At 50.3% G+C, this 27,230-nt stretch overlaps 2 protein-coding genes across 5 annotated transcripts in view; one reads left to right on the top strand and one right to left on the bottom strand.

The window, feature by feature from the left end:
• Nucleotides 1-8,090, top strand: part of B3GALNT2 (beta-1,3-N-acetylgalactosaminyltransferase 2) — a 58,375-nt gene extending 50,285 nt beyond the window's left edge. The window contains exons 9-13 of one of the 2 annotated variants that reach the window (XM_054575498.1): nt 2,003-2,128; nt 2,699-2,858; nt 3,397-3,453; nt 5,407-5,569; nt 7,223-8,090. In XM_054575498.1, coding sequence (XP_054431473.1) covers nt 2,003-2,128; nt 2,699-2,858; nt 3,397-3,453; nt 5,407-5,547 — 484 coding nt within the window. In that variant the 3' untranslated portion in view covers nt 5,548-5,569; nt 7,223-8,090. Of the gene's footprint in view, nt 1-2,002; nt 2,129-2,698; nt 2,859-3,396; nt 3,454-5,406 lie in introns of both variants that reach the window. The other variant, XM_054575497.1, reaches the window with a different exon arrangement.
• Nucleotides 6,896-27,230, bottom strand: part of TBCE (tubulin folding cofactor E) — a 67,233-nt gene continuing 46,898 nt past the window's right edge. For all 3 annotated transcript variants that reach the window (XM_054575494.1, XM_054575495.1, XM_054575496.1), the window contains 14 exons: nt 24,111-24,296; nt 20,519-20,607; nt 17,793-17,892; nt 16,589-16,691; nt 15,394-15,470; nt 14,557-14,652; nt 14,001-14,065; nt 13,845-13,909; nt 13,368-13,517; nt 12,535-12,688; nt 11,245-11,313; nt 10,680-10,739; nt 7,207-7,298; nt 6,896-7,032 (listed from right to left, as the gene is read on the bottom strand). In XM_054575494.1, the coding sequence (XP_054431469.1) occupies nt 6,940-7,032; nt 7,207-7,298; nt 10,680-10,739; nt 11,245-11,313; nt 12,535-12,688; nt 13,368-13,517; nt 13,845-13,909; nt 14,001-14,065; nt 14,557-14,652; nt 15,394-15,470; nt 16,589-16,691; nt 17,793-17,892; nt 20,519-20,607; nt 24,111-24,296 (1,399 nt within the window). In that variant the 3' untranslated portion in view covers nt 6,896-6,939. The remainder of the gene's footprint in view (nt 7,033-7,206; nt 7,299-10,679; nt 10,740-11,244; nt 11,314-12,534; nt 12,689-13,367; nt 13,518-13,844; nt 13,910-14,000; nt 14,066-14,556; nt 14,653-15,393; nt 15,471-16,588; nt 16,692-17,792; nt 17,893-20,518; nt 20,608-24,110; nt 24,297-27,230) is intronic.

Here is a 27,230-nt window from a genome sequence, read left to right as displayed (position 1 = left end):
GTATCTATAAACTATATTCACGTCTTTGTCTTTCCTTTTTTTCTTTTCTTTTGTAGTTTATTGAATCTTTATTGTACTTTATTACATCACCTTTTAGTCCCCTCACACCCCCTGCCCCCGCAGTGTCCACACTGCCATCCGTGTCCATGAGCCCTTTTCCCTTCTGCTCAGTCCCTCCCCACAGCCCCTCCGCACTGGCCGTCAGCCTGCCCTCCGTCTCTGAGTCTGTCCCATTTTCCTTGTTAGTTCAGCTTGTTCCTTAGGTTATACACATACAAGTGAAATCATATGGTATTTGTCTTTCTCTGACTGGCTTATTTCACTTAGCATGTCCTCCAGGTCTAGCCATACTGTTGCAAAGGGTAAAATTTTCTTCTTTTTTACAGCTGAGTAGTACTCCGTCGTGTTAATATCCTGTGTTTTCTTTTAAAACTTTATCAATGAGCATGTTTCCTGGTGAGCCTCTGCCTGTCCCTTCTTCTCTGGACCCTGGGCAGAGTGGGCAATTATCAAGCACTCTGTGGACGTGGTCCCCTGGTCCGGCGGGGCCGACGCTCTCATTAGTGCTGGGAACCTAACGTTTCCCAGCTAGGACAAGCCAGCATAATTTTGGAGTCGTCCTGTGGGCAGAGGACAGACGTAAACATGACTTGGAAGTCCGGATGCCAGGATGGGGCGCGGGCCTTCCTGAAGCCCCAGGCGGCCGTGGGCACTCGTTCGTGCGGTACGGACGGTGGCGCGGAGCGGGCGTGGAGGCCCAGGTGGTGGGAGTCGGTGCGGGGCGTTCCGGCGCGCCCCCGGGGCTACTCCCAGTGGTGGCGCTTTGGTCTGGCTAGATGTTCCTTCAGTTGAAGCTTTATCTCCTCTGCTCCTCTCCTGTCTCTGGGATCTTGGTGTCTCCCCTCAGTGACTGTTGCCACCATTTTGGGCCATCATCTCCGCTTGGGTGACCACAGCGACCTCCCAACCGCTGTGCTTTAGGACCCGCTTCCCCATAGCCCGCTCTGCCTGTCTCCCCTCCACTCCGTAAATGAAAGGTTCATTTTTCAGTCATCTTTACTCAACTGAATCACCACTGACCTCGTGAGCAAATAGCTATTATGTGTGCCTCATGCTGCTAATTAGAAATGGACTCACAAGCCTGGTGTGATGCTGTTCGGTCTGGATCCATTGTTCTTTGACCTCATGAAACTTTCTCCAGATTCCTTTCATTCAGATTTCTGTCATCTGACTGGTTTCCTAGGCAACATAAAGAAGCCAATTTATTTTGAATCTGTTTCAGACTGAATTGGGAAGTTGTCCAAACCAGAAAGTGGCAGAAGCTGGCATACCCCAGACTCTGAATTTTTTAACAAAGATATACAGGGATTGGCATTATGAAATGAAGATGGTCGATTTTGTCTCTAGTTGCCCATATATATATTTATATCTAGATAAATGAAGTCACCCTCCTGTGCTTCCCGAAAAAGTTATCAGTAGTAGTTTAATTGCTGGAGATTGTTTCCAAGGGAAATGTGTATGCGTTACAGCTCATTTTTTAACCATAGAATAGCTGAATGTAATATAAACAGTAGCATATTGTGGCTGCTTGTCCAACAGTGTTCTGCGAGGAACCAGGCATGACGCCGGTCCCCTCCCCCGAGACCTGTCTTGTGAAAACACAAGGGCACGGGGCAGATGTTCAGTAGATTGGGCGGCCTGACCCGAGCGGTGCCCACAAGGCATTTGTTGGGTTACATGTTCCACTTAAGCCAGGTGCTTTTCTGGGTGTTCTCTGCCCTTTGCACCTTTTCAGATTGGCTTGCACACCTGTGTTCGGCCATGGAGTGGGTATCAGGGGAGGGCGGTGGTTGGTAGTGCAGGGCTCTGTTAAGGAATAAGAAACTGAAAAAGCCTGCAGGTGGTGGGGGCCATTCCACTTAAACATTAGCAGCGGGACCGCGTTCGCGTTGCTTTTCCCTCATATGGAGGCGCCGACTGGCATGTCCCTTTTTGCCAACAGGACTGTGGAAACAACCAGCTTTGATTTATTGCTGAAGACAGATGATGACTGTTACATAGACTTGGAAGCTGTATTTAATAGAATTTCCCAGAAGAACCTGGATGGACCTAATTTTTGGTGGGGAAAGTAAGTTCAGCATTGTTAGCCCATTGGCATTCATGTACCTGACCAAAAGTAATTAATGAAATATACTTCATTTTTTAATATGAAAAATGTGGTTGAGATAGGAAGTTTCCCTATTAGGCCCCAGGAGTAACTGTATTTTATTAATATATGATTAATGGGAAAGAAACTTTAAAATTAAAACTTCAAGCTAATGTAACAGGCGGGAAAGTGGTTTGGCTTCACCCTCATGCCCTTGAAGCAAGTGGCACTCAGATTAACAGCTGCTGTTGTGTTATATGTTAGTATAAATTTGTGACATTTCTGAACCGATATTCTTCAGGAATACAACAGGGGTCGGGGAGTTTTTTTTAAGCATCTATATATACAACATGGTGTGGTGCTTTACATTCTGAAGCTCCACAAATGCACCTTGGAGAGAATTTAAATATACTGGTCTTTTATATAAAATACCTTAGATAAATGAAAAAATTCTCATTCTTCTTTCCTTGCCGCTGTTACTTTGTGGTGATAATAAAGTTGGAAGGAGGCGGGTCGGGCAACAGGAAGGCGCCCGCTCACTGTACGCCTCAGTTTCAGGTGGAATTGGGCGGTGGACCGGACGGGGAAGTGGCAGGAGCTGGAGTACCCCAGCCCCGCGTACCCTGCCTTCGCGTGCGGGTCGGGGTATGTGGTGTCCAGGGACATCGTCCACTGGCTGGCCAGCAACGCGGGGAGGTTGAAGACCTATCAGGTGGGTAATTACGACTCTCTGGCCTAGGGGTGGACCCTTCACACGGAGCTTCACCCAGCCCAGCGCCCCACCCCGGAAAGCAGGGCCGGAGCCTTTTCTTCTGTTTGTATAGGAATCACTCCCTCACATTTGACTCTAAACTCTACTCCTGAACCTTTTTTGGGCCTACTTACAATATTTTCAGTGTATATTTACTAGTCCCCTGGATGAGTGTAAAATTGATACTTGGAAGAAGGAAGATGATAAGCAAGTGCTTCCTTCTTGGTGACACTGGGGACCATGTCAGCGAATAGCTGTGCCAGGTTTTGTACCATTAGTGCTATAGTCCTGAGGTCCTTGTTGTGGGCTGTGTCGTCTTCATGTTAACAGCCACTAGCTTTTACTCTGTGTCAGTGTTAATACATGGCTGGATTTCGTATTATATAGATAACAAAACAGAGAGGCAGAAAAACAATTTATTATCAGAAGGGGCACGGCACTATCTACAGATGGTAGAGCGGTTAAACTGGTGCGTTTCAACCTTGTGCTGTCGGACCAGGGTGAAGATGTAAGCATGGGCATATGGATGGCGGCCATAGGACCCAAACGACACCAGGTAAGCAGGCCTGAGCGGGGCGGCCGGGGGAGCTGAGGGAGTGGGGCTCCTGGAGCAGACAGGGGCGGGCACAGCGACCTGAAGGTCTCCTAGCTCGTAGCTGTGCTCCCGATTTTCACTCACAGTGCTCCCCCTGGGTCCTCACACAATGTTTTCCTGAGTGGAAACCACACAGAAATGTTTTCAATGGAAGTTCTCCTGCCCACAAAGAATTAGGTTTTTATCAGAAATCCTTTGCCGCTTTAAAACTTAAAGAATTAGCTGGCATACATTTCCAGTAGTGGGAGGTCTGACCGATGCAAATGAAATGTCAGATAAAATATGGTAAGGCATCTCGTAAAACACACTGGTCACTGAGCTAGAAAAACAAGAACCGAATCTGCATAGACCAGACATGGAAAACACAGCCCCAGAAGGCCAGCACAGAGCTGGTCTTTGCCACAAAGATTTCAGTTGGATTCTGGATTCCTGCAGCTTCCACTCTGGCCACAGAAGGTGCAGGGGGCAGAGGAGCCCCACGTAGCGCCAGGGTCCCAGAGCAGTGCTCTGTGCCGCGGTGGGGCGGGAATAAACCCAGTCCACTCGGTCAGCTTCGCTGATCCCATTTTCTTTGGCAGTGTTAGTCCCATCTTTGATTTATTTCACATCGACTCTTAACGATTTTCTTTCTTTATCTGATCATCCTGGTATCTGGTGTCTGCAGGTCTGACTCTAGTTTATGACGTCTGCAGACTGTTGCTATGGAGCTTGTTTCCTGATGTGTTCAGAGGCTTTTTTGCTGTGACCTCATGTTGCTTGGGGACTCGGGTGTGAATGTGAAATGCATCCTGCAGAGAGGATTTGTATCTTTTCTGCCATGCCTAAGGGCCTCACCACTTATGAGCGCCTCCAGTTTCTGACATGGGACTTGTGGGACTCACCCAGACACCCGAGTGTGGGCTCCAGTTCCTGATGCTCAGGGGAGACCTCTCCCCATCCCACCCACCCACCCAGGGCCGGGGTAAGACGCACAGGCTCCTTCATACAGTTCTGTTTCCTTGCTACCTACCCCCAGGCTCTGGCTCCACAGGCATCCTGGCTGGCTGGGGGGCTCCGGTCGGTCTCCAGGCCTTCTAACCCCGCAGCGCTTCAGGCCCAGGCCAGCGCCGACACCGGTCCCTCCTCTAGGACCAGGTCAGCCCCCATCACAAAGATGCCTGGGGCTGTAGCCAGCATTTTCACGGTCTCTGTTTGAAGGGGTTGCCCCAGGTCTATGTTCTGCTCTAAGGCTGGGAAGAGGCGAGTCCTAGGTGAGTCCTGGGTCTCTGCAGCTGGAAGTAGGCTGGTGGGCCCGCCTGGAATCCTTCCTGCTCAGTGCTGCTCACCTACATGAACTTCTCTGTGACCTTGAGCAAGGTCTGCTCTTAGTGCCAGGTTTTCATTGGTAAAAGGGAAACAGTTGCTACTCCACAGGGATGTTAAGTTAACTTACCATTAGTGCTGGAGTCCTGAGGTCCTTGCTGTGGGATGTTGTGGGATGTTGTGGGAATTAACATCCCTATGGAGTAGCAACTGTTTAGGGTTAAATTAGGTAACGTTTACAAAGCTCTGGGTACAGTTCCTGGAACACGTCCCATCAGGAAGCTGCCAGCATCCACACTGCTGAGCAGCCCCGGCGCTCTAGTGGCAAACATGAAACTTCCCACCCCTGGGCTCCAGGCCTCACCTTCCCAGCAGGCCCTTTGCTGACTGTTAATGCACACGCCGCACTGTTTCTGTATTCCTTGGCCACGGGGCCACCGCAGGGGGCGCTTTCCCACGCCCCACACACACCCAGTGGGTCACACACCGAGCTGTCTTGGCAACAGTTCCAGCCTCACTGGTTTGGGTAAGAAGCCTGGCGCGAGCTCTCTGTCTCTCTCAGGCAGCAGCTAATGTCACAGCGGCCCAGCGAGCCTTTCTCTTTTCCACCAGGACAGCCTGTGGCTGTGTGAGAAGACCTGTGAGACGGGAATGCTGTCGTCCCCGCAGTACTCTGCACGGGAACTGACCGACCTCTGGAGACTGAAGGAGCTGTGCGGCGACCCTTGCCAGTGCGGAGCACGACGGCGATGATTTTAAGGCGCGGCGGTTAAAGGTCAGGGGAGGCGGTGACGACCTGCGCGTGGATCCAGGGAAAGCCGCGGTTCGGCAGTGACCGCGTGGTCTCCGGAGCGCTCTAGGCTGGCACCCCCATAACCAGTGTGGTCGTTCTTAATGTTTGCACAGGTTTTCCTTTAAAAACCAACCCTGATGCTGTAGCATATGAAAAATTTATGTATTCAAAGATTTGAAAAACACCAAATAGTTTATAAAAGAAAAAAATATTTCTAAATCCTGATGCATCATTTCCAGTTAGAATTCATTACCTATCAGTTTTGGTTAAAATTTGGTTTGTTCAGAAATCTTTAGTAACAAAGTTGGGATTTCATCCTGCATTGCAGAACGGCTTCATGCAGCGTAATTATGGTGGTTAATGTGGGCCAAAACCACCCCACAGCGGTGCTGCGACCGTGTGACCGCCCGTGCGACCGCCCGTGCGCAGCGGTCACTCATACCAAAGTCTGGGGTTTCTGGAAATAATGTCACTTCCTGTGGATGTCTGAATGAAGCGGGCAGCTTAAACTTGGAAAACAACCAATTTAATTCTCAGTTCTGGACCTTGGTTTTAAAGTTCTTTTAATATTTAGTGGACTAATGCACGTTTTCTTTTGCCATTTCACATAAATCCTAAAAGTCACAATTTAGTACTCCTATTTAAAAATGCTAAGTTTTTGTGAATATAAATAAAATCAAATACTTCTCAGGGTTTTAGTGCCATAGGGGAGGACATTTCTGAATAGCTGACACTTTGAAAGAATTTCACTTTCCTCCTGCAGTGACAGCACCTAAGGTTTGCCTGCTGCAGGTGGATTTCAGCCGGTGCTAGTCATCTTGTGTAGACAGCTGGAGGCTCAGTTTCGACACAGCTGTCGGGGAAAGCATGTAATTTCTCTAAGCACTGTAAACAGTGCAACTGAGAGAGGTCGCAGCATGTACGGTGTGCACAGTGGAGGGCGTGTCTCCCTAAATGGCCGACCAAATCATTGTAACCTTCTCAACTCGTAGTATCAATAGAGAATCCCATGGAAACTGGTCTAGTGAGAGACAGTAACTGTGTTCAGGTTTTATTAGACGAGCTAGGTTTTATTTAATATTGAAATCATCACATAAAAAAATGTAGTCATGAACTAGAAATACGAAATAAAATCAGAAAAACGTTAGCAGGTACAAAGCCTTTATTATTACTATTATATACAAGCCTAGAAATGGTCTCTTCCTAATGAAAAGTACCACCTTTTCTATACTTAGAGCAAGTTATAAAACCTTTTTTTCCTTTGAAAGTAGAAGTTATTCCAATAAACCATTTATTTTGAGTGAACCCCAGTCACAATAACAGTCTAGTCTCCGAGCTTCATTAGTTGGCCGTCACCATCGCGCTAACAGACAATCTCCACTCTCTACAGAGTAAAACTGTAATGACTGTTGGTCATTTTCTAGTTCAATCTCTCTGCCCGGCATCTAAAATTAGAACAAAGGGTTGAAGGCAATTAAGGCAGATATGGCAAAGCATGTTATGTGCCCTCCCCCAAAGCAGACGTGTGGTCTCCATTTAGAATCCGTTCTGTAGGGACTTGGATTAATAGCACATCACGCTGTGGGAGCTAAGCTTGACTGTCTTCCCGGGCAACTTACTTTGGGACTCTCGTAGGACAACAGAAGGTCTGACACAGGAACTTTGAGAAGACGTGACAGCAGTCCTTTCACCTTATGAATTGTCATGGAGTCTGTCAGAGAAAAGAAAAACCATCAGGTCTCTCAAATGAGAGTTCACTGTCAAACTAGATCAGAGTACAAGACCACAGCTGCAGTGACAATGGAAACTGTCCCTTCAGTGCCGAGCTCCCTGCGCAAACGAGTGGGCAGAAGCACATGGACCACACTGCACGGCACTTGATTCGAGTCCCTGGGAAACGGTGCCAGGTTTGCCCTAAGTGCCCTTTGACCGTGCGTTGTCACACCATTTCGGTGGTGGCGGGTACTTCCTCCTTAATCCAATAAACCCAAATCACAGTCTCTGCACAGAGGAATAAATGCGAGTAAAGTCATTAACTGCTCTTTTTAAATCTTTGATTACTTCTGACTTCACTACAAGACCACGGAGTAGGGCTCTCAAGCCCTCTGGCCTTAGTTTCTCCTGGTCAAGAGCGAGGTAAACTACATGGTCTACCAGGTCCCTTCCAGCGCAAACAGCCGGCAGTCACTACAACGTGTCATTGTGTCTGACATGCGTGCTGGTGACCATCAAGCATGGGAATATAAGTTAATGAGTAAATGCTTCGGTCTGTTCAGAAAACACTATGAACTTTTCTCCAAAGATGAGCTGTGGTAAATGTTGGCTATTTTAATTATGAGAAATATAGTTTCTTTGAAGCTTTAGCGGGAGGTACAGCAATAGTGTGGTGTTCCTACAAATATCACATGGAGTCAAATATTTTTCTATCAAAAATCATTTTGTAAAAGCTGTCTGTGTTTTTATGCAACTTGTAATAATAAATGTTCTCTATTTTAGAAAAAAATGCCTTAAGTTTATGTGTTGAATAGAAAATAGATATTTATTATTTTAATTAGCATAATTTGCTCAGATAATCTTGCCCCTTCAGAAAATCTGGGTGGACTGCACTCAGGGGGTGGCAGGGAGGGGTAAGTCACGCACAGCACACGAAAGGCGAGCCTCCTACGCCACGCCAGAAACAAAGCGGCCATGACACGATTCTAGTACGAAACCTGCCTACCTGCACTGTGTCTGCGGAAGAAAGTGGCAGTTTGCATGTACTAGTTCTCAATAACATTACTATTTTTAATAGTAACACAACTACTGTAACATTCAGAAAATGTCAAACTGAGCGACTACCTTTTTGCCTCCCTATGAGAAGAGTTGAAAGTTTGGGGATACGTCCAGGCTTTTTCCCGTTGACATAAGGATGCAGAGTTTCATAATACGCAGCGGTCGCACCTTGGCTTGTTACACAGCAGCACACCGCCCATACGCGGCCCTCTACACCTGCGCTGGCCATCGGCAGCGCCCCCAGACAGTGCAGCGCTGGGCTCGCTTCATTCCCTTTGTAGGCACTGGATACCATGCCGTGTGGTCCTGCCAGGAACCGTCCGCCGTCTCCCCTGAACACTGGTTTTACTTTTACCGTTGCAAGTGCCACAAGGTTGAATGCTAGGTCTGATTTTTAATTTTTTAATTAATTTTTAATTAATTATACGTATTTTTAATTTTTTATACTAATTTCCACCTGACTTTAGAAAGTATATACTGATTTTTGATGCCAACTCTGCATGTTAGTTTTTAATAATTTGCTAATCTGATTGGCAAAAAAAAAGTTCCAGTATTTTATCAGTTTTCTCTTTAAAGGATATTTATATATTTGTTAGTGGCTAGATATTTACAGCCTGTGTCATAAAAATTAGTAGAAACTGTTTCAGTGTGCTGGCTTACTGCTGAGTTTAGAGACTACAGGACTCAGATTCTGAATAGCTTAAAGCAGTAATTAAGACGTATGATTTCTATGGATAATTCTAATCCCTGCTGGTTCCACCTGAATGTTAATGAAACTCAGCATGAGCGCAGTGGGACCTGACTCCCAGAAGCACTGCTGTCGGGTGTACAGTGTGCAAGGGGAGAGGGTGAGGGTCACTGCTGCCGGCAGCCCAGGACCACGTCCACACCACCATCAGTCCTCGACTGAGGGACCTTAGTGACACCCCCGCCAAGGAGTGCTTAGCTCAGGCCTACTGAGAGCATGCGTGAGCAATTCCCACAGATTGGTTCCGTGTATCTGAAGAGTAAAAGGGAAAATGCGAAACATCCAAAGCCAATTACATTAACAAAATTCAGGCCTGCCTTCACTTGTCTGTCTCCAAGAGTGCCTTTGCTGATGGTATTTTTTATTAAATCCTCACTCAGGGGCACTTTTTCCATTGCTTAGAGAGGAAGCGAGAGGGAGAAAGAGAAAGAGAAGCGTCGATGTGAGAAACATCAATTGGTTGCCTCCTGTAGGTGCCCCGACCGGGAATCAAACCCACAACCTTTCAGTTTACAGGATGACACGCCAACCAACTGAGCCACACTGACCAGGGCCCTTTACTGACAGTATTTAAGTTTGAAAACAAGAGTGAAGAAGGAACCAGTAATTTTGATTCATCATTATAGAACAGTAGCTGAATGATGTTCCCCAGGAACGGACGCTGGACCGCTGCAAACAGCAGCGGGGCCACGCTGCTCGTGGACCCCAGATGAAGGTCAGCAACCAGAGCCTCCCACAAGCAGTGCCAGGATACGCTTATTTATAAAGACTAATTTAAAAATCAGTGTGTTTAATGCACTGATGGGCAAACAACACTATTTTACTGGAGTCACTTAGGGTGATATATACTTCATTTCTTCAATTCCTCACTGCTCTACGTTTAACCCGTAATCAAGTTTAATATTGAGAATTCACTGTATACTCAGAGTGTAATTTAATTTTTCTTTTGAGTGAAAGTTTAAGGTAAGTCGCATTGATCTAATTTGTTGCACAAAAGTACCTTCCAAATAAAACTAATGCAGTTCCAGTAGCACAGATGTTTCAAGCTCTGAAGTAGTTTTTTCAAAGAAAACCATCTCAGTGTGTCCATTAAAAGACAGCATCTAAGAACTGTTTCTGCTCCTGACTGACTGGTGGGGAGCAGGATATTCAAGAGTCACAAGTGTCCAAGTAACTCCCACCTCAGCTCACTAGGACGTCATTTCTGTTTGGTGAGGGGGCTGTGACTCCCTGTCCAGGGTAACAATCTCCGAGCCAAGAAGAGCCCCCCAAGCAGCCATCGGAGAGGAGAGCTCAGCAGCAGCAGCAGGCGTGGGAGAGTCCTGCCTGCAGCGAAACGTGCGACCACATGCAGGGCCTTCGTCCCAGGAAAGGGGTTTCAGGGTGCAAGCTGATAAAGCCATGGGGGCGTGAACTTTCAGGGGAGTGGTATTAGCATGATCAATTCCATTTTAGAATCTAAAAGACTAGTGACAACTGGCAAGCTCCACAAGGCCACACTTTCAGACATGAGGGAACTGTTGCGCATCAGACCAACCCAAGGCGTGAGAAGGGGAAACTCATTCTTCTTACCTGGTAGTTGTTTCTCTAGGACTTTCTGATCAAGATGGTTAGGATATTTTATCTTCAGTGCTTGAAGAAACAAAAGACAAAGACAGACCTGCTATAGTAAGGATCTAAATTACACACACACAGCAATAAGATTGCCAAATGGTAAGAGCTGTTCAGTGCAACCTAGGCAAAGCCTGATCCCGGAATCGCTCTTACTGGTGTTTAAAATTCCTTCCATTAGACTTCACTGATTACTGACGACGAAATGGCTGACCAACATTCTGTTGCTTTCCCTTTTCCCTGACAATTTCCCTAGGTTTTCAAGTGTAAGAAAAGTCACAGACTTCAAATCACAATTCAGTTCTCTGCTCAAATACTTGCCACATTTATATTAAATGAAAGCATGGGAGTTGCTAAAATGTCCAATATAAGAATTTACACGTTAGAGAATGTACCATTTCTTTAAAAATTGAGACACCCATTTAGGTACTTAAAGAGAAACAATTCCTACTAGGTTGTCACTTATCTGTTTTAGCACCTCAGGACTCAAATGCAAGTAAGCTGTCTTTGAGTTTGGGGTTCTTACTTAGTAGCTGATTTTTGAGCAGACACGGTTGTTGTGTTTTGAGTTCCCCGTCTTCAGGTGCACCATATTCTATTTGAGAAATAAAAAACAATGAATGATAAACCAAAGGCCTCCGTAAGGAAAAAAGAAAAGGATAGGTGAGTGTCCACACAGGATCAGCCCAGCAGCAGCTGGTGGGCTAACGTGGGGTCTGCTTGCTTTTGCCGCTTGTTTACTGCGAGGAGGGATGGGCAGCAGTCCTCCGTCACCTGTGTATGATATCACTGGTCCTTAGAGACAGCGTCCTGACTCGAACTAGCAAGATGATGCTGTGCTTCCAAACACTTAAGCCTTAATTGTAGTCCCTTTCACCCATGTTAACATTCCCCTTTCTTTCTAGTCTTGAGACAGAAACTAGTATTGTGCTACATGGGACACAACTCACGGACACCTTCCCCCGGTTTCAGCCAGATCTTGCAGTGCCAGGGTGGGCCTCCTCCCCGAAAAGCAGCCTCACTGTACCAAAGGGTGTGAGGACGGCAGTCCTCTAACGCTCCAGTTCTGCTGGGCCAGCTGGTGACAGAATCTTCATAAATGCCCCCAAGGTCTGTGCTTGGGTCCCACAGCGTTCTTAGCAGTGAAGCACTGAGCCACACCCGCGGGGGCAGCTGAGCCCCTTCCCTCCGCACCCCAGGGCAATGTCGGGGTCACTGCAAGCGGCCAGAAATTGGGTCAGCTCATGGAGGGACTTGAGAGCAGCTCCCACGGGCAGCTTTGCTTCCTCAAAGATAATGTTCCAGCCTGAAGCATTTATGCGTGAGCTCACATTAGGAAATGCATAAAAAAGAAAATTACGCAAAAGTGTAATTTGGAATAATGATGAAGTCAGGCTGACCTACAGAGTGGACTGACCTCAGGGACAGGGGCCTGAGGGCCCGGCTGGGGAGTGAGGACGCCCCTGGCATCCAAGAGCCAGAAGCGCTCGCTGCACCGGCTCTGAGCCTGCCCGTGCGCGGGTGCTCCAAGCTTCAAATCCGCCGGGCTACACAGGGCGCTGCCTGCCCTGTCCCCACCCCGCACCGCGCAGAACTTCCGGTCAAGGGCTGCTCCCCTCCCCCAGCCCAGGCTCCTTCCGCCGGGTCTCCTTCTCTCCGGACGGACGGACGGACGGTTTACATCTGCTCCCGACTCGCGGCGGTGCCCAGGAAAGCGCCCAGTGCCCGCTACGGTTCAAGAGAAGAGAAGGCCGGCCGCGGCCCTGGCTGGCGCCCCGGGAGGGCGCCGGGACCCCGGGAGGGCGCAGGGACGCACTGAGGCAGAGCGCCGTGTATCTCGGGTGGGCTGCCAGGAACTCCTCGCTCGGCCTGTTCTTGTCTGGATCCTGATGTCCACCCGCCTTTTTCCACTCGTTTCCAAAGGCTTTTCTGTATTCCAGCTCGGCTCCACGCCTCTCCTCGGGGAGAATCTGTCGACGGGAAGTACAAACAAGTCTATTGGGGCACTTTTCTAACGAGTGTTTTGTGCCCTGTTCTTCCCCACTGCCCACCTACAGAGACAATCAAACTGAGAGGGACGAGACGATAGCCCTATTTTTACCCTTTTTAATTTTGACAGAGTACAGGAATTTATTCAAAAAGAAAAAAATTTCAGTTTTCTACTCTTCTTCATGGGAGTATTGGCCCATGCGCTGGCTTCTGGCGCATGCCCGGCGCCTGAGGTCACCCACGCGCGGTCAGCCCGCCGCCGAGCGCACCGCCGAGCGCACCGCGGGGGGCGCGGACCTCCGGCCAGCAGCCCCGGGGTCGGGCGAGGCACCGCGTGCCCGTTTCTAAGAGTGGCTGCGGAGGGGAGGACACACAGGCTCCTGGCGCGTCCTCTTGCTGCCCACCTTCCCCCGGAGAAAGGAGGGAAGCGCCCGCGCTCCTCCCCCTCCTTGCGTGACACAGGATGGGCCAGCGCGGCAGGGACCTGCCGCCCTGCTCAGTCTACTGCCACTGTCACTAAAACGCACAGGATGCTCCTTTATTACCACTTAGAGGGAAACCACACCTGACACCCTCTACAATATGCAAACGGACTGTTTGCGTTTTTTGATCATTTGTTCCCAAGTCTAGAAAAACACCCAGTCCCGGCCCGGCAGTCACCTGACACTTGTTCAGGGTGTGCAGCTGGCCGATCTTGGCGATGATGAACTGGTAGGCGGCCTGCGCTCCGCTTCCCTCAGTCAGGGGGTTTCTGCGGCAGGACAAGGAGCGCAGGCTCTGCAACTTATCCAGCTCGTTGATGGATGACCACTGAACCCCAACAAAAGAAACACGTTTCAGGCTAATTCTTCAGATTACGGGGACTAGCAACAGAGAAGCAAAGCCTCCAGTGCAGTCTGAGGGCCAGGAATCCATCCCACTGAGCATTCCCGCCGGGCTGAGGGTGGGCGTCTGCTTACGTGGGAGTTAAAACCAATTTCTTTAATACTTTTGGGTTTATAAAATGAGTTTCACCTGAGGAAGCATTTTTCTTTCGGAAAATTCAAAATATTTTTTTCTTGAAAGGAGCCTACATACTCTGGCATGAGGGTGGAAAGCAGCGGCCACGCGGCCCGCACGTTCTGAAGGAGTTCTTACTTGCGATATCTGGTTGTCGTTGACTACAAGGTTTTGCAAAGAAGGAAACATTGACGTCTTGCACCCTAGAAAAAGGAGAATTAGTTACCAAGTAGAAGTGAAAGAAATAGCTAAAGTGTGGCATACAGAGCAAGAGACTATAATAATCTTACATACCAATCCCAGCATCCGGGAAATGTAGAGAAGAAATCCCAGTGTTAGAAAGAATTAGTTGTTCTAATCTGAAATTACAAATGTTCAATCTGATTGCACAGAACAATACCAAATGCTGTGGGCTATCAGCCAGATTACATTTGTAAATTTTTTGTTACACCTTAAGGATTTCATCCCAGGTGAAATGCTTAAAAACCAACCACGAAGTCCAATTTAGGGCATGCAAGTGACGTTCTCATGACTCCACGGCGACCTAGCCGTGCTAGGTGCCCACTGCTGTGCGGGGTGTTAAGTGTGTCTCAAAGAAGAAAGAGGCATGACCTTCCCAGAGTCTAATGAATGAAGACTTTAGCACCAAATTCTTCATTCTTCAATTATTTAGTGCAGATGTAGATCGCACTGTATGTGGCCTCACAAGTAAACTCCCTAAATGAATTCAGATAAAAATATCCCAAAGAGAATGACTCCATTTGGGAATTCCATCACCATTATTTTATTTCCATTGCAAATATACATACAGAATACAACCCATTCACTAAAAATTTTATGAGCAAATTACCTGGGCAGATACGCTATTAGAAACAGCTGATTTTCATCAATTAACTGATTATGGGAAAGGTCCAATAACTTGACCATCTGTAGAACGTCGGCCGGCCTAAATGGAAAATAAAATTTTTCAACATGAATTTAATCTCTTCATTGTTTTCAAACATACAGCTTTAAAATACCTACGTCTGTTAAGGAGAGTTTGGGGATGGGTGGCACGTGAGTGTGACTATAAAAGGGCAACGAGAGGGACCCTTGTGACAGGGACTCTCTGCATCTTCATGGGACCAGCACCTGCACCACAGCTGTGCCAGACACTGCCAGTCGGGGCACTGGTCACAGGTATGACTGCATGTGAATCTAAAATTATCTCAAAAAGTTTCATTTTTAAAAATCTGCCTGTATAATAAATGAAATTATTCTGTACAGTAAAATTTTGTTAATTTAAATCTTTTGAGAATTTGTTGTAAAGTTGTCCACGTTTAAGTTTATTTTACATAGTAATTTAATGATATCAATAAAAGAGGAAGATAAGACAAATTTAATTAAGGTACACCAACCTGAAACAGATGGTGCTAATTACAAATGCATCACTTAATCCTTAGAGCAAATCCTACAGAATTCTTTAGACAGAGGAGTAAATATATTTATGTAAAACATAAAATTCGTGTCTTCAAAAATATTTAACTCTGGGCTTTCACCATAATGGGTTTTTCCTCAATTAATAGTGAAATTTTAGTTGACATTCTAATCTGCAAGGCAACAAATAAGCATTTTTCTAATTTTTGTACGCAAGGCTTTCTAAAAATTAACAGGTATCGCGGAGATCGTTCCCTCCGAGCAAGGCTACCTTTCTGAGATGGTGGCGCCGTTGGACTCCAGGTAGAGCTCCTCAAGGACCGGCCACCCCACAGCGCACCGGAGCACCTGGGAGGGAAAGCAAGTCAGGGCAGGCGGCCTGCGCAGGTGGTTCCCGTGTGTTTATTTCTATAACCTGCACGTGAATCCAGTTTAGTCGCTGTTTCAGAAATAAAGCGCCCTACTAAGACATTCCACTGAAGACCATATTTCCGGCCGGATGAAAATGGTAGCGGCCGCATTTTAATGCTAAGGAAGGCATCTCGGCCCCAAACCAACGCTCTGCAGGGCCGAGGCCTCCCGGCAGCGGCTGAAGGCGCCCCAGGCGCCGCCGGGCCTCCCTCGGCGCACCACCCCCTTGCTGACACGGCTCCCTTCCCGGGAGGACGGAAAGGGAAGTGGAACATCTTCCCTCAATTCAGATGCCAATCGGAGTTTGTAAAGAATATGCTAATCAGTCAAAATTTGTCAGTAACTTTCTAAATTTCCTCACTTGAACTTCACTGCCCTCTCCCCCACCTGCATTGCTATGGGCCCTCCTGCACTAATGCTACATCTAACCCTGGGAGGGAGTCGCGGGAGGGTCGCGGGAGGGGCCCGGGAGGGAGCACTGTGGCTGTGGCCGCTGCTCCAGGGGACACCTCTAAGGGGGAGCCCACAAGTGAGCGCCGCGCCTGTGTGGCGCTGGGCCACTCCGGGTGCGGAGGCCCCTAAGCCCTGACCGCACAGCAGCACCAGGCACGGAGGCCGGCGCGCCCAGGCCCCCAGGCCCCCCCCCACCCCCGCTGCACACCCTGAGCAGGGGACTCTAGAGCCAAACTTGAAGCAAGAAAAGGATGCGAGAACGTTCCACCGCTCCCTCCACTGCCCTGAGAACACGTGTAGAAAACTCAAGTCGCTAAAAGGTCCGTCAGCACCTGACGCACAGCTTTCAAGGCTCCGCACATGGACTGCACAGCAGTGCGGGCTGCTGTCCCCAGAGACACCACAGCGGGTCAGAATGAGCCGAGAGGGCGCGGATTCTCAGACACAAAATCCTGCCTCACCGCTGTGACTGGCAGTTAACAAAGCCTGTTGTTTGGGTAACAGATGACTGAAATGAGGCCACAGTTACGCTTCAATTCCCTATTAAACCAATAATTTTAAAGTGCTTATTACCGGGTCATAAACCAAAGAAAGAGGATTACCTCGGCCCACGTTACTCCTGTCCGGCTGAGGACTAGAACCTTCAGTGCAGGAAACACTCCGGCGGGAGACGGTGCGCCAGGGGGGAACCTCAGCTTATTGTCCCTGGGGAGAAAGAGCAGCTGCGACTCGCTCCCTGCTGCAAGCTGGCCCGGCTGAGGCAGTTGCGGAAGGCAACAGTTTGGTTATTTCAACCTTAAAGTTCTATCGAAAACAAAGCGAGTCAAGACTACCTAATTGTTAGGTTTTCAATCTTCAATCTCTGGGTCCCTGACATGCACAGGTTCCGCAGGGTCGGGCGCCGGGAGCGGCTGCGGGTCCCTGAAACGCCCAGGCACCCGCCAGGCAGCCCCGCCCCACAAGGTGCGCTCTGGCCGCTTTGAACTGAACGTCCACCTTGGGTCTCACCAAGAGGCTGGGTCGTGGTCTAGATTTTTGCTCCTTAAAAGGTCTGCCCTTTTGCTACCAAGTCCTTCAAGTTCTCAAGATCCTAACCCCAGACCGTACTCAGTCTGTGCAGTCTTTCTGAAAGGATGACACGTGAACAAACATTAACATGTTAGCCCGTGTTTTCAGGAGAGAAGACACCATGGGTCAGATTCCGCCCTCTGCTGCATGTGGGCTCACGGCAAATTCAGGCCTGGCCAGCGGGCCGGGTACGGCTCACCTGGACATGTGACGTCGGCTCAGGCACCAAAGGGGAGCCTGGCTGAGCTCCTGGGGAGTTAGGTTCTGAGATTAAAACTAATTAAATACTGGAGAAGGCCTGGAAAGCTGACATTAGTAACATACAGAGGGTAGTGAAAAGTCCTTATCAGAACTGAATTAAACGACTCCAATGAAATTGCTCATTCCTGAGGCAATTAAACGCCAGAAGCTTCGGGAAGAACCAGCGCTTCTCCCCAGTTCGACACCAGCGACCAGACGGTGTCCCTCACCCCCACCGTCAGGAGGTCAGGAGTGCGATCTGCCGGCTCAGAGCCTCAAACCCGCCCGTCAAAAGTAAAGCACGTTCCCAAATAATGAAATCACCCCGTGGCCGTTTGGAAACTGATAATCAAAAAATAGGGAAGAAGTTAAAGAGAAATTTTTAAGTTCAGATAAATCCAGCCAAGGCATCCGTCCCCCCTCTCCCCGCCAAGCTGCCCGGAGGCGGCGAGGCGAGGTGGGAGTCAGGGCGGTTACCGGGCCGCCCAGAGCGCCTACCTGAGGTTGAGGACTTCCAGGTGTCTGAGCTGAGCTGCAATACCCACGACGTCGCCCCAGGCTGACAGCAGGTTCACTGACAAATCTACTTCTCTAACATCTCAAAGCACATGTTAAGAAACAGCAATACGAAAAGATTCATGGGAGACACAGCAGCAGGTGCCTCTGACTCGGGAGCCCGGATCTTGGTCACTCTGTGCCCTCTGGTCTGCACCCATCGCTTTTACATTTTCAATCACCCAACTGTTCATTCAGAAACTGAAAGGCTGTCCGGCTGTAAACCAGAGGCCAGCATCCACGATCGAAGGAGAGCCAGGGCCATCGCCCCACCAGCCCCACGGTGTCCGACCGAAGACCAGTGCCGGTGCCTGCGACTGATGAGCACCTACCCCGGCCCCGCCCCAGCCGTGTCGGCAGCGGCAGCCACGCGCACGGAGCCCTCGCCCCTTCTCTGATGGCTCCCCCGTACGCTCTGCACCGCAGGCCCCCCAGCTCACTGGGAGGTGACAGGGGTTAGCTCAGACAATGCTCAGGAGGGCGAAGCCGATCTGGGCCTTCTGAGGGCCCCTGCAGAGTGGATGCAGCTCCTGTGACACCCACTGTCCCTGCAACAGGGGTCAGAGGCTCGTAAACCAGCAGGACAGAGAGAGGAAGGCACCTGGGCCGAATACTGGCAGGGAGCGGTGGCAGTGCCACCAAGAAGGCACACAGCTTAGCGAAACCCTCGGGCAGAGAGACGAAGCGAAGCCTAGAGCAGGGCTGGGCCAGCCAAAGGGACTCTCACACTCCATCTGTCTCACAAGTGGCCGCTGGGGGCCGCAGCAGGCGGGGGACACGGTGCACAGCGAGAAGACGCCTGCAGCTGCCAGACAGACGTGTGCTCAGAGCCACGCCCAGGGCGCAGGAAAGGCGGTGGGAGACCCGCAGACGGGGCCAGGGAAGATCACCTTCTCCATTAAGGTGGCCTTTGAGCAGGGAACTGAAGGATATGAGCGCGTGCCAACTTGAAGAGTATCCGGGCAGAGGGACTGGCACAGAGGCCCGAGGCCGCAACAGTTGGCCTACGACAGGGACAGCGAGCATCGGTGTGCCCAGGCAGAGGGGCCGGGCCGGACCTGAGCTCACACGGGAGGCAGGGACCAGGCTGGACCACAGGGGCCTGTGACCGCTAAGGCGTCTGCCGGTCTCTGCCTGAAATGGGAGGCGCGGGGCTCAGAGCCGGTGCTGCGGCCGGACCCAGCCTTTCAAAGGTCGCTGTGTTCCTATAGCAAGGCACAGACCGCAGGGCGGGGCGACAGCGCAGGAATGGGGTGTGGGGCTCCCTGGACCAGCCCAGGGTCCTCCAGGGACCCTGGAGGGTGCCCGGCCTGGGGTCCCAGCAGGAAAGCAGAGCCCACTGGGCGGGCTGGCTGGCGGGCATGGAGGGGAGTGGACCTGGGCCACGGTGGCTGCTGAGCTGGTGTCAGATCTGAGATGCAGGGGTTTCAAATGCGCAGCCAGAGAGGCGTGTCTGGAAGGGGACTGTCTGGGCTGGACACAAGCAGCAGGCGGGTAACCCTGTGCGGTGGGCGCTCCGCACAGGAGACAGGGCGGGAGGAGCGAGGAGGGACCGCGACAGGTGCTGCTGCGAACTGGGTGCAGGCGAGTCTCCTCTGCCCCGGAGGGGACAGGCACGGAGAGCTGGTCATTGCAGCCTCGCCAGACGAACAAGGGCCGGGGTAAACGCAGGGTGGCCTCAGTCCCAAGGCCCTTCTCTTGGACCCCTGATGCACTGGGGGGCCCTCAGGCGCCGATGAAACACTGAGAAAGCAGGATCTCATCAACGTCACGGCATCCCGCCCAGGACTGGCTGGAAAGGAGCCGGCGCGCAGCCGGCGCCGTTCGGGAAGGTCCGCACGGGGACCAGGAAGAGAGGGGGTGAGGCAGGGGACGCAGAGGAGGGCGGCTCAGCAGCCCGCACCCCGGCCCACGGCAGAGGGAGCATCCACGTCTGCATGGGTCCCCCATTAGGTGGTCCCCTGAGTATCTACATGACACCCCCGCGTTTGCCTGTTGGCCACAGGCCTGAAGCATGTGTCGTCAGGCTCCGTAAGAAAACACTGACCTATGTTTTAGTTTGGGGCATAAAGCAATACACTGGGGGGATCCCCTTATAAGAGACAGTAGAAAAAGGAGATAACAAGTCTTGTAAAGACTGTTTTGAGGTATTTTAACAGAACTGACTCGCCTGCATGAAATGGGAACCTTACCGAAGGGAAGAGTTTATTTTCTCACTCACAACAAGGCCACCAGAGCAGCATGCTGGCCCTGGGACACTGGCCCAGACTCAGGACTGGCTCCTCCTCCGCCCTCTGCTGACCCGGCCCGTCCTGCCGCCAGGTTCACGGCTCGGCCGGGCACTCTGTCTGCACTGAGGGCCGGGCGGGAGGTGTGGGCCCTGGGCAGGGGCAGGGGCAGGGGCCAAGGCCAGCCCTGGCGGTCCCCTCTCAAGGAGCCCTATCCAGAAGCCACTTCACACCGCACTGGCCAGGGGACGTCACTGCCTCACCCGAGAGCAGAGGGGCCTTGGAAGGTGAATAGTTTATCTGGGCGGCAGCTGCCCCAGGTACACTGGGCTGCTGTTAGGAAGGAGGCTGGGGACAAGGGACACAGGGTGGCCGACCGGCAGTGTCTGCACAAGACAAACCTCAGTAGGGTCTGGCCGCGCATTATCACTGAAAGGATACTAGGACACGCTTTGGCAATGGCTCCTTTGTCACCAGCACGACTTACTGCGCAGTTCCTCAAAGAAATTTCTTGCAACATGCTCAGCTGGCTGCATGAAAAACACATAGTTCACATGTTACGGAAACGTGGACTTCCCACTGGCCCTTTAAAAAATTAAAAAGCACTTCTGATATATGACAAGGCAGCAAGAATAACACACACCAGTATCTACCGCCCAACCTAAGAAATAAAGCATTACTGAAAAAAGGAAGTAAAGCGTCACAAACCGCGACGGAGACGAACGAAGTCCTTCATCCCTTCCCACGGCACACCCTCCCCCGCCCCCACCGGTGGCCAGGATGCTGCATTTGGTGTTCGTTTAATCTTCAGCATTTCCGAACAGTCCCCGACCTACTCCCGTATCCCTGAACAGGCCGGCCCTTCTGGCGCAGCATGAACATACTACAAATGGAGCCCTGCTGCAGAGCGCCTTCTCCACCAACAGCGCCCTGCTCAGCAGTGACGCAGCCTTGCGGCCCACGGACCCTGGAACGTTCGCGTTCACACCCTGCCGCCTTCTACTCCCTCAACAGACCGCAGCGGCCGCACTGCCTCCTCCACTGGCATGTAGGTGATTCCCAACAGCACACACGTGTTGCCCTCACGCGTGAAAGGCTCTCCAGGACCCAGCCTGGAGCGCATGGAGCTCCGGCTCCCCGGAGACCCTCAGAAGCCCCTGCTCAGTGTAGAGCAGCTCTGTTTCCTGTGTATTAAGAGAGCGCGTGCGTTACAGTGCCTGGAACACAGAACCTGGAGCCCGGCCGCCTGGGTTCAAATCCCAGTTCCGCCACCTCCTCCGGCACCGAGCGAGCGAGCCTCTCCGCCTCAGAGTCCACGTCGGCCTAACGCTGCGCGTCCACCCAAGGTCTCAGCGGCGCCGCTCACAGCAGCCAGGGGGCGGAAGCAGCCCCAGTGCCCGTCAGTGGGGGAGCGGATAAACGGGAGATGACTATTCAGCCACGGGCAGGAGGAAATTCCGACGCCTGCTGCGACGTGGGTGACGTGGAGGTCGTCGTGCTCAGGGAAGTCAGCCCGCCACGAAAGGACAAAGACTGCGACTCCCCTTATCTCAGACCCTAGAGGGGTCAGTCATGGGCGCAGAAGGGAGAAGGGGGGTACCGGGGGCTTCGGGGGAGGGGGAGTGTTCCGTGGGTGCGGACCTCCGCCCCGCCAGAGGCAGAGCCCTGCAGGTGGACGGCGGTGGCGACGGCTGCCCGTCTCCAGAGGATGCGCTGGTGCCGCCAAAACGGGCCCTAAAAGGGTTGTGGTGGTAACTTCCGTGCTCGTGTGTACCATCTTTTTGAAATGCTACGGTAACTCAGTAAGTCAGTATTTGCGAAGCTCGTAGAATGCTGTCTGATGTGCAGTAAGGCACTTTGGAAGTGCTCGTGAAAATAAACAGGCACTGACACCTCCGTGGAGACACCGAGGCAGCAGCAAGGCATGTGCTCCCACGGCCGCCAGAAACCGGGGGAAAAGCCGCCGCAGCCAAGTTCTGGGGCAGAGGTCTCCACACCTTCTCAGTTCACAGGGCCCTTGGTGTTCCAGCAGTTTCTTCACGGTGCTCCTCGGCCAAAAGAATTCCTAACCATTCCACTTAGTAAGCAGCTGGGGCCAGACAATTCCGAGAGCAGACAGTTTGTGTCCTGCCCGCGTCGCGTCTGTCAGGCACCGGCCACTCAACTTCCCCGCCCGGAATCAGACAGGCCACCGCCAGCTCCACTTCCTGCTGCCGGATGAGCGTCAGGAGGGACCAGCCTTTCATCACCGCCGTCCAGCCCGGCTTGGCAGGAACATGCCGCCACTGAAAGGCATGGTGGGAGTGTCACGACACTGTGAACGACCTCAGACTCCAAGTCTGAGCTGTCTCCGACAGATGTCACTGTGCCCCTGTACACTTAAAAATATCCTGCTGTGCCCCAGGGAGTTCGCTGCCCTGCCAGGAACACAGGGGACAAACATAGGGAGCCGGTGTCAACACAGACGTCAGCCAAAGCCACCTCCGGGACTCTTATCGGTTTTGATTCCTTTATTCTAAGTCTTTTCTCAGAGCTACAAACTCAAAGTTGGCCGGCTGAATGTCATTAGGGGACCACACGTGGCTTCGAGGCTTCTCTCCCTGCTGGTGACAGGCACCATCTTGGCACCATCTTGCTGGGCACTCCCGGCAGCTCTAACAGCTCAGGCGTCACCTTGTAAATGAGGAAGCTGAGGCTTAGAGCAGCAGCTCTAACTTGCGGCAGCCGGGAAGTGGCTCGGCTGGCACAGGCACCCAGCCTCCCGCCAGCCTGCCGCCAGCCTGCTTCCCTTCAATATTCTTTGAAAGAGATTAACCAATAAGAAAAAAAAGGGCCTCTTTTGGGGTAAAAGATACTTAAATATTTGTATTTTAAATGGCAAAAATAAGGCAATGAGCCATTTGTGACTGTTTTCTCTTGATGGTGGCACTAGTTGTGACTTTCTTTTGTTCAATTTTCTAAATTTTCAACGATGTATATTGTTTTGTAATTAATTAACAAACAATCAGTTGTTGCTTTTTTAGAAAACATGATTTATTGAGTTTTTTTAAATGCTGGTCACCTGTGTTAAAAAGCAGAGCTATCGAGAAATGAATTTATTCTTCCACATTGTCCCTATGTACATTTTAAACTCTGCATTATTTTAAATCTTAGTCTTAATAATAACAGAAACAGTCAAAAGACAGCAAAAGAACTGTACTTTGAACAAAACCATAGTTTACCTCCTGTACTTTCTTTACAAAGGTAAGACTGCCGGCCGGCGTCAAGAGGCGGCAAACCCACTTTTCTCAGCGGCCACCAGGGGTCACTACTAGGACGCTTCACCCAGGTCAGGTCAGACCACAGGGCGACCATGACCATCGCTAACCCTGCATAACCTGGAAGGTTCCTGGGCTGCTGAGTTTTTGTGTGAACATCAGCTTTCACTCTCCCTGGTGCAGACCGCCCATGAGAATGAACCAGGGCTTCCACAGCGAATCGGTGTGCAGGTGTCAGAGAACAGAGACAGGACTGGGCAGTTTTAAAATGCATTATTGCATGCCATCAAACGGCGACATAATAATTTGGGGTGCTCAAAAAGAAGAGCCCAGGGTGTTCTGACTCAGCAGGTCTGGGGTGGGGTTCAGGTGACAAGGGTGTGCAGCTTATGTGGCAGTAACCATGTACACGTCTGTCTCCATTTTGTACATCAACCAGATAGAAATGTCACCACAAAATATGAGAGGACCAGAGTGTTGACTTCAGTTACTTAATAATTAGTCGATATAAGATAGGATAGTATGAGCAGTAATAATGGGCAAATTAATCTGTTAATTCTAATCTAGAAAAGTCCAGCAGCCCAGAGCTGAAGTGAGGGTTTTAATTTCTCTGAGTACTCGATCCTTAGACTCCTGCAATTTCAATTTGCTGTTTGTGCAGAAAGCGCGGGCCAGGGAGGCGGGGAGGCCCTGGGCGCCCGCAGGCTGGGCGAGCGCGCTCCCCTCAGCCCGGTCGGGCCGGGAGAGCCCGCTCTTGCGCAGTCAGCTCCGCTTACCTTTGCTGTTTTATAATAGAGTCAAAACCGATAGTTTCCACGGGTCTATTTGCAATTTTAACAATGTGCTCTTTTCCTTCCTCCTCTGGTCCATCTTCTAACACGTAGCGGTTCTTAACTGCAGTAAGGAAGTCTACTCCAAAGTTTACTTTGTTCGGACGAATAAAGGATCCTCCTGTTGGGTGGCTGGAAGGACAGAAAGGGAACATTGTGAATATCCAGGGAGGCAGTTGCTGGAGTAACACATGCAAAAATCCCTTGTAAACTATCACTCTGCCACAAATGTAAATATCTGCATTTATAAATTTATTTACAAATATTTTAGCAAATAAAAGCAATTACATAATATTTTTTAAGATTTTATTTATTTTCAGAGAGAAGGGAAAGGAGGAAGAGGGGAAGAGAAACATCAATGTGTAGTTGCCTCTTGCGCGCCCCCTACTGGGGACCTGGCCCACAACCCAGGCATGTGCCCTGACTGGGTATTGAACTGGCAACCTCTTAGTTCACAGGCCGGTGCTCAATTATATAATTAAAAAAAAAAAAATCCACCAAGAATGGCCATAAATGCAGTATTCTGAAGAATTTCAGGACTTTCTGTGTGCTGAGAAATCAAACTCCACATAAGAGGTAAAATAATATACTAAAAAAGTATATAATCAGTACGATTGATCACAAGGAGCTGTGAGCTTATGCAAGATGTAAAATCCTAACAGAAACAAAGACCATGGAACAGACAATTCATATAAGAATAAACAGATGTATTAACTCATGGGGGAAAGTTTTACCTTGTCAATGACTAAGAAATGCAAACCCGAATAATGAAACTATTTTCAACAAAAGAGAAAAAATGAGGAAAAATCGTAACAGCTTAAACACTGCAAGGCTGGGTTTGTCTTGATTATATCATCACACACCTGGGAATTCGTCAGCAGGCAATAATTTAAAAATAAAAACAAAATTGCACTTACAAAGACCCTGTATAATAGCATTTATTTGCACTTGAGGAACTCTGGACATGCCCAGGTGAACAGAAAATATTAAGTGAACAGATAGGTTAAAAATTCTAACTGTAATACTAAATGATATTACAAGATATTGAGATTTCTAAAACTTGAACCAAATTGTGCATGATACAACTATAGAGGAATCATATTCACAGATGGATAAAGACTGGAAAAGGATACAAATAAGTGAAAATATTTGTGAGTAAAGGATTATGTACAAATTCTTTTAAATGACAGCTTGAACTAAATACATTTTAAAAGCTTAAATATAGAGCTAAAATAGAACAGGTGAGAACAATTCCACAGAAATACAAGCTATTTGACCATAATTTATATTCAGGTTTCATAGCAATTTTTCACAGTTCTCTAGCAGGGTTTAACAGCAACAGTAATTACAGTGCTGTATGTAACGGCCCCTCTGCCACGCTTCCCAAGGGGTTCCAAACAGGCGCGAGGCCCACCAGGTCGCGCACACAGCCTCTCATCACGGCAACGGCAGTGTCTGCCCAGGGAACCTCCGCACGCCCCATAAAACAGAGGTAGGTGCTAATGTTATCGAGCGATCACTTTAGAGAATAGATGACATATATGAATTTCCAAAGACTGTATTAGAAGCACTCTTTTGGCTTCAAAGCTTCCTAGAAGTCATCATAATTAAATATGATGAAACTGGTATCAGTGATAACTTTTGCCCTTATAATCATACATACATTTCTTTTCTGGGAAGTGGGTCCACAGAAATGACCAGATGGTAAAAGGAATGTGATCCCCAAAAATTAGATGCAATAAAGGTTAAGAAGTGACCCAGAGGCCATCGAATCCCAGAGAGAGGGGTGTCTGGAAGCCAGGGAAGAGGGGGACAACTGTCCAGTGCTACAAACACCGGGAGGCGGCAGCTGAGGCTGCCCCTGAGCTGAAACCAGAGGTGACCAGAGGAGCAGGGGGTGAAGCCGGGGCCGGTGAGGGGGGCAGCAGGGAGCTGGCGCAGCCTCCGAGGGGGCTGGGACCGAAAGGGAGCGTTTTCAGGGGGCAAGCGTCAGACTTGACTGTTGATGGAAATCACCCAGTGGAGAGGGGAAGTTGATGGTGCAGGAAATTAAATTCCCGGCCGCAGCAAAATCAAGCGGTGAGTCTGCTGTGCTGCCAGCGGGTTGCTGACGCCCCGACGCTGCCTGGAAAGCACGGCATTGAAACCCGGTGGGACCTGCCCGTTTCAAACAATACTCCGGGGGCCCTGATGCGGGTGGGCCGGGGGCCCCGCTCCAGCAGCACTGATCTGGTCCGTCCTGTTCAGGTGGGGACACCGGGGTCCACTGTCGCAGAGATGTCACAGCCAACACCAAACGTCGTGGATTTCTGACTCCTAGTGCGCGATCCTTCCCCGCGTTTCTGCCTTGGCTTATTTTGGTGAGTTAAACACACTCCCTAAATTTAAATCCTAGCTGGCATGCCTGTTCCTACGACGGGAGGACGCGGGAAGAAGGGGGTGGCGCAGCACGTGTGGGGCTGGGCACCTGCGCCCCTTCCTGGCTCCGGGACTTACCAGCGGTATGACCTCAGGCAACTGAACTCGCATCCTCAGCCTAAGCTTCCACACCGATAAAGCCCTACCAAATGAGGGTCCTGACGGGGATTAAATAGGCCACAACAAAATATAAACCATCACAATACTGCCTGGCATAAGACATACAGAGTTACAAATTTAATATGCCGTTAAAAATAAGCCCACAGACTTTGAAATACCGGGATAAGCCGGAGGCCAGACTCTAAATTGAAGCCACACCTCCCACACTTGTTCGATGGGCTCCCCTAGTGCAAGCTGTCACCATCAACGACAACATAATTTCCTCGTATGAACGATGCGCAACGTGGGTAAGAGAAAATATGGCTATAAACATAAGCAAGGCAAAGTCACACAACCCCTCAGGCATGAAGTTATCTGTCCCAGTTATCTACTGCCACCTAAAAACCACACTGAGCGCAGCAGCTGAAAACAATGCCCTGCAGTTTCTCGCAGCTCTGGGCGTGAGCTGGCTCAGCGGAGCTGCTTCCTGTGGCGGCCGCTGGAGTCACCGAGGGCCTGGGTTCAACTGGGGGCGGGCGGAGGAGGAAC

This window comes from Pteronotus mesoamericanus, unplaced genomic scaffold (assembly GCF_021234165.1).
Source record: "Pteronotus mesoamericanus isolate MK-2021 breed Mesoamerican mustached bat unplaced genomic scaffold, CSHL_Meso_final contig_303, whole genome shotgun sequence".
Taxonomy (NCBI): Eukaryota; Metazoa; Chordata; class Mammalia; order Chiroptera; family Mormoopidae; genus Pteronotus; species Pteronotus mesoamericanus.
The sequence above is the reverse complement of the archived record's forward strand: the minus strand, read 5'-3'. Positions and strand labels throughout refer to the sequence as shown.